The following is a 12,416-nucleotide window of genomic DNA, read 5'->3' as shown; positions in this document are numbered from 1 at the left end:
CTCAGGAAGGGCTAGGAACCCCTAAGCTGCAGCCCCCTCTAGATGCCCCAGTTCACTCAGCCAAGAGGACAGAGACGCTGGTCAACATGGACAGGACAGGAGGTGACATTCCAGATAATCCAGGCCTGCTTCCCAGACACACTGCTTCATTGTCCTTGAAGGGAAGGGGGGACACCAAGAAATGTACTCTTGGCTTAGCTTAGCTTCTCAATTTCAGAAGAAGAACAATATTTGGGTCCTGTCCCAGGGTCAGCAAACGATCCAATTAATTGTGGATAGTTTCTCAGTTTAGAACAAGATTCAGCTCATAATCTTTGGTATAAATTTGTCCTTAAATTGCCTCCCAGGCTGCTAATATCTCCCAGTCCTTTCTTCATGGGAGGTGGTGGGTGTACAATCTGGCCCCAGCTCTCCCCACCACACTGAGGATTCTGGGATCACCATCAGACCAGGTTTGTTCCTATCTACTCCTAACTCTCTGGAGCCCCTTGATTTCTGAGACACCTGACCTCTCTCCTGGAGTTGCTTGGGGATTCTGGAGTGGAAAATCCCTAACATGATCCTAGGCCCCAGCCCAATGGTGTCACCTTCTCCACTGCAGTTCTAGCCTACAGTCAGCCAACATTGCCACCTACATTCCCAAAATCCATACTAGCTGCTCAGTGACAAAGGCAACCCACGCCCAGCTTTCATCTTCAAACACTGAAGCCAATGCAGGTAATAGCTCAAATAGTTACATCCCCTTCCCCCTCCTCACTCCCTGGCATCTGGGAAGTAGACAGCAGTCAGGCCAGCCTGCAATGTAAAAGGAAGCTCAAAAGAGAAGAAATCCCAGAGCTTCCTCAAGTCTTTGTGTTCTCATTCGCTGAATGAATGAATGAATCCCTGCCCCTCAATTTGCCCCTAGTATCTGTATCCCCACCAGGAAAGACACTCTCCCCTCCATTCAATCAGGTCCAGCTCAGAGGAGCTAACTTCCGTCCTCAGGGAGGCGATACCACCACCTCCCAATTTAGCTTTTTCAGTCTAAACAAACACACGCAGAGATACACACATACCTTAGAAAGGTCATTGTGGTTTAGTTTCCAGAAACCTGTCATACACACAAACTAAACACACAAAGCTACAAGGTATGTGCCTGTGGGCTGTCAAGGCTTTTTACAAGCTCTCCTAGCCTCCAACAGGCAGCAGGCTCAGGATGAGTTCACCTTCACACACACCCCTGGGGCAGGAACTCTCACCCTGCCACTTTCACTCAAGAAACTCAGAGAAGGTAAGAGAATTGCCCAGGCCACAGGACAACTTCCAGTTTCTCTGGAAGTTAAAGCCACTAGCTCCCTTAAAGATGTTTCTCAGCTTTCTTCCCCTTCCTCCCACTCAGTCTCCATGGCCCTAGCCCACTTGCCAGTGGTCCTGGGCCCAGGACAGCACCCCATCAACCTCAGCCCTGGTATCTAGTCCCTAAGATAGTGGACCATGCTTTGATAGTGGTCCATAGTGGTGACATGGAAAAAGAGAGCGACAGCAAAACAGGAGCCATATTGAGCAGGATGTAAAGAAATGGGATGTATGGAGCCTCTAGAGGTAGCCTTAGGCATCCTGGGTACAAGATTGTACTCCAGGGCTCAGTGGTGGGTCCAGACCCAGCCAGGGCTCAGGCATTTTGACCAAAGCCACAGGGTGAGGGAGAGCTGAGCAAAAGGTCCAAAAAAAGCAACGACAGCTGTTGGAAAAAGGGGCTGGGCTAGCAAAGGCTCTCCTGCCATCCCATCCCCCTTCCATCCCAAAGGCCCAGCAAAGTTCCTGGCCACAGGCCACAGTGGGAACCCCAACAGCCTCATCAGTGGTCTAAGCCTCAGCTAGAGGTGTCCACATCTGCAGGACCACTTGATCCCTATACACCCTCTTGAACTCTGACCCAGGAGAAAGGGATGTATGCCCCATGCCCACCTAGGCCCATGGCAACACCATAGGAGGTGGTTCTAGGAAGAACAGACCCACAGATAGCCCTCCTAGCTGACACACCTGCTGTCCAGCCCATCAGTGTCACCTTCTCTTCATATTACTCTGGACCATGAAGCAGGGAAACAGGCAGGCAGAACAGTTATAAAATGCTGTGTTCACCAGTCCTTCCAACAAGTATCACTCAGCCCTGTTACCCCAAGGCTGACAGGTGGACTCTAGAAAAGTTGCCTCACCCTGTCCCAGGCCCTGTGTCCTCTGGGAAATGGGTAGGTTATACTTTAGCCCAGGCCACCGCCTCTGGGGATCAGAGCTTGACTCTCTTTCCCAGTCTGAATATTCAGAACCTAGACAGTTGGACCCAAACTGGGAGACCAAAGGAGATTGCTTCAGGGAAGAAAGAGCCTGACCCACCTAACATGGCCTAAGGACACAGGCTATACCCATAGCCTGGTCTCTGCTGATATTCCAATCAGATTCAACCCCTCACCCTACCCCCCACTCTAACACACACTTTGTAAGCCCCAAAACAGACCTTGGGAATAGGGGCCCCACAACTACCAAAAACATGACTGCCACCCTGATGAGGGAGTATGAGGCCTGAGCTGGTACACAGCCTCTTGGGCCCCCAGACCTGGGATAGGCACTATGTGAAAGGGAGGGGGCAGAGACAAGAGGGGAAAACACGTCTCTGCTCAGGACCAGCATCAACATCTCAGCATCCTGTCCACACAGGTGCCCTACATGAAAAGACTAATAAGATTATAAAACCACCACAGCCCATGCCCAAGTGAAATGCAATCCTCCAGGGTGTCTAAGTCAGCCAACAGAACAAGGGACAGTGCCCTGACAAGATATAGGGGGGTGGGGAATGCTCTGAGGAGAGGAGCCTGCAGTATTCTGGAAGGTCTGGCAAGCAGAATTCCTCCCCAGCCTACTGAGGCAGCTGCGGCCTGCGCCACCCACTCACTCCCCATGATGGCCGCCAGCTCAGCCACACATAGCCCTCAGGCTGCAGAGGGGGATGTCAGCAGCTCACTATTCTTCCAAGAGATGCAGAGGCACAACCACCCACTCCCAGGGACACCCAGGACACTCTTCATCACCACCAAGCCCAGTCCCTGCTGGCTCTAAGGCCCACTATCCCTCAGCTTGTGCCATGACTCCAATCCCACCCCATCTGCTCTGACACACAGGATCTGGGTCAGGGACTTGGGTGAAGGTGCAGACCCAGGAAGAAGAGAAAAGAAACTCTACAAGGAATCTGAGGGCAATGTATGTGGGCAGACACTCACTGGCTCTAAAAGTGACATCTTCTCAGGTCCAGCAAATCACACTGAGTCCCCAAGCCTTAGTGAACCCCAATAACTGTCAATTAGGGACAACCCTCTGCAGAGGACCTAAGCCAAGCCCTTTTAGTCAGCTGGCCTAAATCCAGGCAGCACTCCCCAGGAGGCCCTTGGCCAACCACATGAATCCTATTCTCCAGCACCAAATGCACAGCTACTAGCAGGAGGTTTAAGCCCTACCACAGCCCTGGGCTGTGTATTTATCACACTATCTTACTGGGGAGACAGCTGGTGGGTGGGAGGAGACTGGATCACCTCAGGGTAGAATCACACTCTCTCTAGGCTAACCCCAACCCAAATCCTGCCACTGCAGAATCCCCCTCCCTCCTATCCTGAAATTTAGAGTTTCCGAGGCCTCTGCCAGTCACTAGCACTGTGTCTCTCTGCCTGAAGAAGCCATACAGGGTGCCTGCAAGTATAGTCAGCCTGTTGTATCCACATCTATAGATTCAACACAATGCACAGGGAAAATATTCAACAGGAAAAATTGTGTCTGAATAGGTGGACTGACTGTTTTACTCATCATTATGCCCTAAACAATATAGTATAACAACTGCATTCATTGTGGTCATAGTATATAAGGTATTATAAGTCATCAAGAGATGACTCTAGGGCTGGGGATATAGCCTAGTGGCAAGAGTGCCTGCCTCGGATACATGAGGCCCTAGGTTCGGTTCCCCAGCACCACATATACAGAAAACGGCCAGAAGCGGCGCTGTGGCTCAAGTGGCAGAGTGCTAGCCTTGAGCGGGAAGAAGCCAGGGACAGTGCTCAGGCCCTGAGTCCAAGGCCCAGGACTGGCCAAAAAAAAAAAAAAAAAGAGATGACTCTAAGCACACAATTTATATAAGGCCCTTGAACACTGGAGGATTTTCATATCTTCAAGATATCAATAGATGACTATGCACCCAGAGCACCTATTGTGTGCCAAGCTGGAGATGTGGGTGTCCCAGATTGCAGAAGGCAGGGCTCTGCCCTCAGGCCACAGGGTGGGCTGGGAAGAAATAAGAGCAGGGAACCCATACCAGGAAGTCTTCCCTATGTGTGTGATTGGCAGCAAGGCTATTTCCTCCCTAAGAATATTTTTAAACATCTAGCATTACCATAATTTCATAAAATAAATATTGTAGCAAAACACTAAAGCGAAAGTAGACAGGATATAATTTCAGAATAAAGAATATTTGATCTCTGAGGATCACAGTTCAAAGCCATCCCAACAGAAAAGTTATCAAGACTCCATCTCCAATTAGCTAGCACAAAGTGCTAGACTGAAGGCATGGCATGGCTCAAGTGGTAGAACATCAACCACAAGCAAGAAAGCCAAGTGACAGTTTGAAGCTCTGATTTCTAGCCCTAGTACCAGCATGTACAAAATGGAAAAAGAAAATGTATTTTCTTTTTTTAAAAAAAAGTTTTTATTAACTTATGATGGTTAAACAAGGAGGATTCTCATTGTTGCATTTCCATATTTATAATGTGTTCCAATCAATCTCACCTGCTTTATAAAAAGTATGACCTGATTTATGGAACTGTAACCCCTTTGTACTACATAATAAAAATAATAATAATTGTTATTATTTTTTTAAACCTTCTTTAAAGTAAAATGGGTATAGCTTTTTTGGGGGAGGGTGGGGGAAATCCCCAAGTCTTGTTGGAGAGGAAGAGTCTTGAGAGATCCTTGGACTTTCCCTGAGGCCAAATCACAAGAGAGGTGGTAACCCTAACAGTGTGTGGAAGAGTCACTCCACTGGTTCCTGGGCAGAAAGGGGCTCACCTCTTTCCAGAAGTGTTAACACACAACAGATAAGCATGCAGTAACCCAAGGCTATTATTATTATTATTATTCAGTTAATATTTGACAAAGCTTCCCTGGGGACAGGAGGAGCCTACCTTTCTCTTCTTGGTTCCCCAGTCCTGACCCCTGCCAATCCTTGGCATGTACACAACCTTGTGGACTTAGAAGTGGTAGCCTCCTGGGGAGGGGCAGAAGGCAGATGCCAGGCATTCCCATGAGGCGTGGCCTTTCCATGATAGAGCACAGCCCAGGCTGGATCCTCTGGTGGCTCCAGGGCCCTGCCTAGGCTGGCAGCCTCCTTGCATCTTTTCTTTCATCTTCACTGTGGTCCTAGTTGGCAGGTGTTAGGACCCATTTCAGAGGAGGAAACTGAGGCTCAGAGAAGCCACATGATTTGCCCAAAGTAAATAATATATGGGAAGGTATAACTTGAAGATATTGATGGAGTTGGGAAAGGTGAGAGGGAATGATGGAAAGGGTGACATTTATCAAGATGTAGTGTACTTAGAAACTGACTTTCTGAATTGAAACCCCTTTGTACAACTACTTAAAGATAATTTTAAAAAATAGAAGCCAGGCACTGGTGGCCCATGCCTATAATCCTAGCTACTCAGGAAGATAAGCTCCAATGACCAAGATTCAAAGCAGGAAAGTCTGTGCAACTCTTATCTCCAGTTAACCACCAGAAAACAGGAAGTGAAGCCCTGGCTCAAAGTGCCAGAGCACTAGTCCTAAGCAAAAAGCCTCAAGTTCAAGCCCCGTAACTGACAAAAATAAATTATATATTCTTTTTATGTTTTAAGAATGTATGGGAATATTATTCATTGCCAATTCTCCACACTGTGCCATTGCATGTCCAGGAGTCACTGCTCCATGTGAAATCTTGCAGGTGGCCATCTCCAATCTAGCCCATCTTGGGCACCTTCCTCCCAGTTCCTTAGCAGTGTCACCTCCTCCATGCTCCATCCTGGGAAGGAGCCTCCTGCCGGCCTGGCCCTGCACTAAGATACTACACATCTGCCCAGGCCTATGCTGTCATGATGGTGTTAGGGTTAGTAACTGTTGTTCTTACATTTTCAATACCAAAAGAGACTTGGCCAAGAAGCAAGTGCAGAAAACCACAACATACTAACATCTAATAGAAAGCCTTCCCTTCCACTGCAGAGTCTTCTCACCTGGAGACCAAGACCTTCGAAGACTACCAACCCATGCCTGAGATCACATCTGAATTCTCAGCTCCACACAGGTCTCACACACAGCACACACCCCTGCTTCCCCACTCCTCTAGTGACCTGCCACCATAGTAACTTGGGGACTGACCAGCCCTCCAGCCAGATTCCAGGACCACAGTATGGCTCTATTCACCCCTGTATCCCCACCCCAACACTTGTGTGGATAAATAAATACATAACAAACCCCACCACCACTTTATAGGGGGTGAAAGGTGAAAACTAGAAAGGAAGGAAACCTATGTGCATAGAGTCAAGATTCATCCCAAGGAAGTTTGATTCAAGTCCTAGTCTTTCACCTCTTCAGATCACCACGATAGATACATACATACATACATACATACATACATACATACATACACATACATATAGTATATAGTATACATGTGTATATTCCCACACACAGAGGACACACACACACTCATACATTTAGATACACATGCTCGACCAGGAGCTATGACAACATCCTAAGCCCTGATCAGCTAAGGGCTCAGCGGGGATTAGCTGTCTACAGAGGCCTGTAATGGACACTCCCAGGGAAAGGAGCTAAAGAGGCAGACATGTGAGGGTGATGCTCTATGGTGCTGGTCTGCCCACACAGCTGGCATTTGGTGAGCATTTGTTATGCTCCAGGCACCTGTCAAACACTTCTTTGCCCAACACATACATGAAGAGACGCCATCACTATCTCAGTTCAGTTCCCTCCGCCAGTCAGGGGACCCAGAGTCCTTGCTAGTCCCTGTCATTCATGGTTACGTGCAGAACACAAGACCCAAGGAAGTAGGTGAAATGCTAGGATTCTAGAACCTCATGGCAGAAGAGCTATGTGAGTCCCTGCCTTCTGTCACAGCAGGAGTAGGGGTGGGAAGCAGTCTCCTCCCTCTGTCCCAACCACCCAACTTGTAAGAAACCAGAAGGCCAGGATGACCCAGTGGCAAGGCAAAAGTGAGGTGCTTCAGAATGAAAGTGAGAGGACACCTGAATGGGTAATCTGTGAAGAGGCCAAGCCTTGGCTTCTCAGATTGCTAAGGTGCTGATTTATTCAAGACTGTCAAATCTGGCCTGTCTCCAGCCCCACCACCCTTCTTTTTCTAAGACTTGGCACCCTCACTGTTATATCTCCCTATAAACACCTGGCCCATATCTGGCCTCCTAGAAACCTTCTCCCTCCCTAAACCCTTGTAGGCTCCCTGTAGTCTGACTCCATGGACAAAGCAGCCCTTGCCTGGCTTGCACCTGCACAAGCCAGCAGACCTCTAAGCTACCCGGGGAGCTACCCAGACCCACCTCTAAGCTACCCAGGCCTACCTCCCTAGGTCAAATATCAACAGAGCATTCATGGACACTGAACACAAACAGAGACAGGAAGATGTCTCAGGATCTCTCCCTCCAAAAAGGTAGAGGAATCATTTTACATTAAAACAAAAAAAACTTTCAGAAGTGAGGTACTAGTGATGGCTCATACCTATAAGCCAAACTACTCAGGAAGCTGAGATCTGAGAATTGTAGTTCCAAGCCAGCCCAGCAGATTAATCCAAGAGAATCTTATCACCAATTAACCAACAAAACAGTCAGAAGTGGGGGTTTGATTGATGCAAGTGGTAAAAACCAGCCTTGAGTAAAAAAGCTAACCAAAGATCAGGCTAGAAGGCATAGCAAAGCCTGGCAAAGCTCACAGAGAAAGGCCTAGAGCTGAGAGATACATAGAATGGTAGAGATGACTCAATGGCAGAGAGGGAGCAGCAAGGAAAAGTTCTAAGACCTTTAAGGTCAGAGGTGGCCACCAAGGTCGAGAGAGGAGGATGGAACAGCCTGGGAACAGTGAGAGGCACATACAAAATCAGTAATCCAGGTGGGCTCCTAGCTCCATCAGAAAGGCACGTGGTAAGGCTGGCACCCAAGCTGCCCCCTCTGTTCAAGCATTGTGCACTGTTCTTCAGTGTAGCCTAGGTACTCTTAAAATGGCTACAAGGATAGATTTTTGTAGACAGGCCCTGCTCAAACTTAGGAGGCTCAAACTGCTGCTTCGTGAGGAGACCTAGACTCTAGGCTATGCAGAGGAACATGGTGAACTTCATGGCCACGTGTCAGTATCCTATAAATAAACGCATTGCCCATTATTTAACTGAGTGACTGCTCAGCATGTCAGTACTGTGCTATGCAGTGACAGCCCTGGGTCCTCTTCTCCCAGCTGGTGCTTCCCACTGTCCAGCCTGAAGCACTCAGCATGCTCAGAGACAGCTGTCAGGGGGAGACAAAGTGCACACTTACACCTCTGCTAGAGCCTTCTCATACTCAGCCCCTGCCCACCAGAACAAGGCCCAGACTCTCTTACACACTCCCCCAAGGATTCTTGGGCTGTGGAACTTCAGAAGCCACAGGCCAGATTCCAATCCCTCCCCATCACAGCTGTCCTTCCCCATAGCCACTCCATCCCCCAAGGGGCCCAGTTCATCAACCTCTAATCCTCTCTGTCATCTGACCCAGGCTCCACCCTAAATTGGCTTTGCCCAGACACCCTTCTAAGGCCCAAAAATGGACACAGTCATTTATAGAGGGTCTGATGAGCCAAACGCATTGAGAAGATGATCTCATAGCACCCACAGGCCCAAGCTCCAGGCATGTGCTCTGGAGGCAGCTGAGAAGCCACAGCAGAAGTAGGAGACATTACAAGAAGCAGCACTATATAGGCCAGAGCAACATGCTTGCTGCCTGAGACAGCATACAAGGGAGGGCCAGGCCTAGGATGAGGCACTCAGAAAGTGTCCAGACAGGAGCTGATGAACAAGGGAGAGTGGACTACCACGGGACCCAAATACATCCACCCACAGGCCTGTGCCAGACCTCCAAAGCCCAGGCCCCAAATGCCCTCCTTTGTTCATTAAGCCCCTGCTGGGGACAGGTGCAAGCCCTAAGTATACACACATGCACCTGCTCAGACCAATGGTTGAAGCAGATGGATCAACAAGTAACAACTTAGGATCCATGGAGGGATGCAAGAGCTGGGTCTGTGGCACCCCAAGGTGCCCTTGACCATGCTTCACTCTCTGAATCTCATAGAGGTTGAGTGTAAATCTAGTTAGATAGGGGGAGAAAAATGATAAAGGATGAAAACACTTCTTCCTCATGAATGTTTTCTGGGCCTTCCTCTAAATGCTCTCTAGGCCTTCTATGAAAGCTCCTTCTCTCCTTGGTTAAAAAAAAAAAATGCCTCCTATAACAATTGGGAAACAGAAACTCACAGATTCGACCAAGGCAGGATGGGTAAAATGTCAGGACCGCTTTTAAGATGTGGGACTGAGGTCCCATTAGCAACGGGAGTTCAACCAGTATTGAGCACCCCCAGAAGATGCTGAGAAAGCAGCCTGGTTATTATACCCAGGCTACTGCAAATGCAGATTCTAAGAAGGCAGAGCAGAAGAGGAAGGGATGGGGAAACACCGGCTTCCTGGGAACAGAAGAAGCTGGCCAAGAAGGGAAGAGATGGTAAGAAGGCAATTTTCAAAGCCAGAGGCCTGTCATGCTGCCTTGGCTTCCCATGGTGGGAGGGTCCCTAACTACTATCCATGAGAGAGCAGCTGTGACACTAAGCAACTGCGGTTCATGAAGTTGGAGAAGGCTAGCTGTCAGCCAAAGTCATCCATACACTACCAGCTGTCAGCCAATTGTCCAAGGCCACAAAGGGGCATTGAAGAAAGAGATGATAGCTCAGCAGGCCAGTGATACTTGACCACTTACAAGGAAAGGACACAGCAACGAGGCAGAGAGACACACCAGGAGCAGGGAGGAGGGCATCGGTGGACTGGGGGCAGGGAACTGGTATCAGCTAGCTGTGAGTTCTCATTCATCTCCTTCTGCTCCTTAGGAGGAGGAAACAGGCTTAGGCCAGGGCTGTTGGCTCCAGGCACCTAGAAAGATTACCCAGTTATAGGGAGATAAGGAGCAAGGGTCCGCATCTGCTGCTATCCCTACAAGCTAGATGCATGAATCCTTCCTAGCCCCGGCCAGTTATTAGTGAGGCTCTAATCCCTCCTTCTGGGGTGGGGGTGGGGGGAAATCTGACCAGATCTGGAGCTAGAAGAAAAGTACTTCCACCATTCTAACCCACCTCCTTAGCCAGAAACCACAAGGCAGAGGACTGGGAGGGAGGCTCTGGGGAACCCCCCCACACCCATCACGTGGCCGCATCCTTAGAGAGTCGGCAGGTCTCAGCTGCAAAAGTCATTGTTTATAAACAACCACAAAACCAGCAGGGAGGGGAGGAGGACGGGCCTATCCCCACCCCCACCCCCAAGCCCCCACCCAGCCCCTCCAAGGGGTACTGGGATCTACCCTAAAAGATTCTGCAATCTCAGATTTCAGAGTCTGAATTGGCAGGGGAAGTGGCGTCAGCAGCTGGCGTGATCCAATTCAATAAACCAGAGGTGTTGTGGGTTCTTGGGATAAAAAGCCAACCCGAGGACCCCCCCCCACACACCCCCAATCCCTGTATTTCCTGCATAGTCAGGGTGTCCCAGGAAGCTCCATTCCCCACCCCCTCGCCAGCCGAGAGTCACTCTGGGCTGGGAGAGCTCGGGTTTCTCGCGGCGCCCTCCACGCCCCTCCAGTGGGCCAGCTTCCCACATGGCCAGCCTGGGGCTCCCCAAGTCCGCGCCGCCACCCCCTCCCCGCCGCCGGAAACGCGGAGCCCCAACTGGAGCTTCCAGGCCGCAGGAACCGCTCGGAAAAGGAAACCCGATCCCTCCTTCAGCCTGTGGGCAGCGAAGGTGAAGAGGCAGTGGGAAGGACAGGGCCGTGGGCGCCCGCACGGGTGGGCGGTGAAGTCGCCTCGGGAGTCCCGGGCGCAGATGGCCCCAGAATGAGAGGTTCCCGTCCACCCCGGCGCGGGCCCCCGCCCGGACTGCCAGTGAGGGCCAGGAAAGCCGAGGTTGCCACCTCTCCTCCCAGACTCGGGCCAACCGAGTGGGCCTGGCCCGGACCGCTGGCCCTGGAGGAGCCGGGAGCGTGGGCCGCCACTTGTCCGCAATGGAGCGACGACCGTACAAAGCAGCCGGGTTGGGGGAGGGGACCGCGGCGCCCGCCCCGCGGGGCCCAGGGGGGGAGACGGAGGGCGCGAACCCGAGAGGGCGTCTACGGCGCGGGAGGACGCGGCCCGGAGACCCCTTGGCAGCTGCCGTACGGAGGTGACAGGGCCCGCCCCTGGATGTGAGAGACAGGTGACTGGGGTTGCGGCTGGCTCACCTTTTCCTGCGCGCGGGTGAGCTTCTTCTGCACGTTGCTGGCGATCTTCCCCGCCGTCACCCCCTTGCTGCCCATCTCGGCCATCGCGGCGACCGTCTCGCCCGGTGGCGGACGCGGACCTGGCACGGGGAGGCCGTGCGCGCCGCGCTCCCAGCCCCCAGCCCCGCCGCGCGTCCGGCCTGGGCTCCCGCTCCGCGCCGCGCACCAGACAGCCCGGCCGACTGGCGGAGGCGGAGCGTGCGCCGGAGAGCGAGCGAGCGAGCGAGCGAGCGACGCGGGGACCCGGGGAGGCGGCCGGGAGGAGGGCGGGACCCGGGAGGAGGGCGGGACCCGGGCTGCAGTCAGCGCCTCCGACACGCCCCCTCGGTTCAAGACCCTGCCTTTTAAAGGGCCAGTCCCGGGACGGGCGTCCACGGTGCCCTGGGGGAGAGGACTGCACGCGCGGATGCCGCGGGCGACGGCGGGCGGGTCTCCCCAGACGCCCGCCACACCGCCCGGCAGCGGGGACTTGTAAGGCAGTCCTGGTTCCGAACCCGACGGGGCCGGGGTCCTCCTCCCAGTCACCTCCCCAACGCCAAGGGAACCAAGTGGAGGCCAGGGGCGGCTCTGGAGACTCTGAAAATCAAAGATAACGTGAGGGAGAGTCGCGCGGCCCTGGAATACTGGAGGGCTGCGGGAGAAGCCCAGACCTCCGCCAACGCACCAAGTCCGACTCCCACCCCAGGCGGCTCCTCGTCCTTTCCCACGTCGCTCACCCCGTGCCAGCTCGGCTTTTGGCTTTTCTAGTTAGCCTGTAATTATCACAACAACCGGCTCACAGGGCCGCACACTGCGCGAGTG

General features: G+C 52.0%; 1 protein-coding gene across 13 annotated transcripts in view; it reads right to left on the bottom strand.

The window, feature by feature from the left end:
• The window catches only part of Bin1 (bridging integrator 1), a 60,525-nt gene extending 48,723 nt beyond the window's left edge, over nucleotides 1-11,802 (bottom strand). For 3 of the 13 annotated variants that reach the window (XM_048345709.1, XM_048345706.1, XM_048345708.1), the window contains exon 1: nucleotides 11,577-11,798. In XM_048345709.1, the coding sequence (XP_048201666.1) occupies nucleotides 11,577-11,660 (84 nt within the window). In that variant the 5' untranslated portion in view covers nucleotides 11,661-11,798. Of the gene's footprint in view, nucleotides 1-11,576 lie in introns of all 13 variants that reach the window. The other 10 variants (XM_048345718.1, XM_048345710.1, XM_048345711.1 and 7 more) reach the window with 7 other exon arrangements.
• Nucleotides 11,803-12,416: the final 614 nt, after the last annotated feature.

Source organism: Perognathus longimembris, chromosome 4 (assembly GCF_023159225.1).
Source record: "Perognathus longimembris pacificus isolate PPM17 chromosome 4, ASM2315922v1, whole genome shotgun sequence".
Taxonomy (NCBI): domain Eukaryota; kingdom Metazoa; phylum Chordata; class Mammalia; order Rodentia; family Heteromyidae; genus Perognathus; species Perognathus longimembris.
The sequence above is the reverse complement of the archived record's forward strand: the minus strand, read 5'-3'. Positions and strand labels throughout refer to the sequence as shown.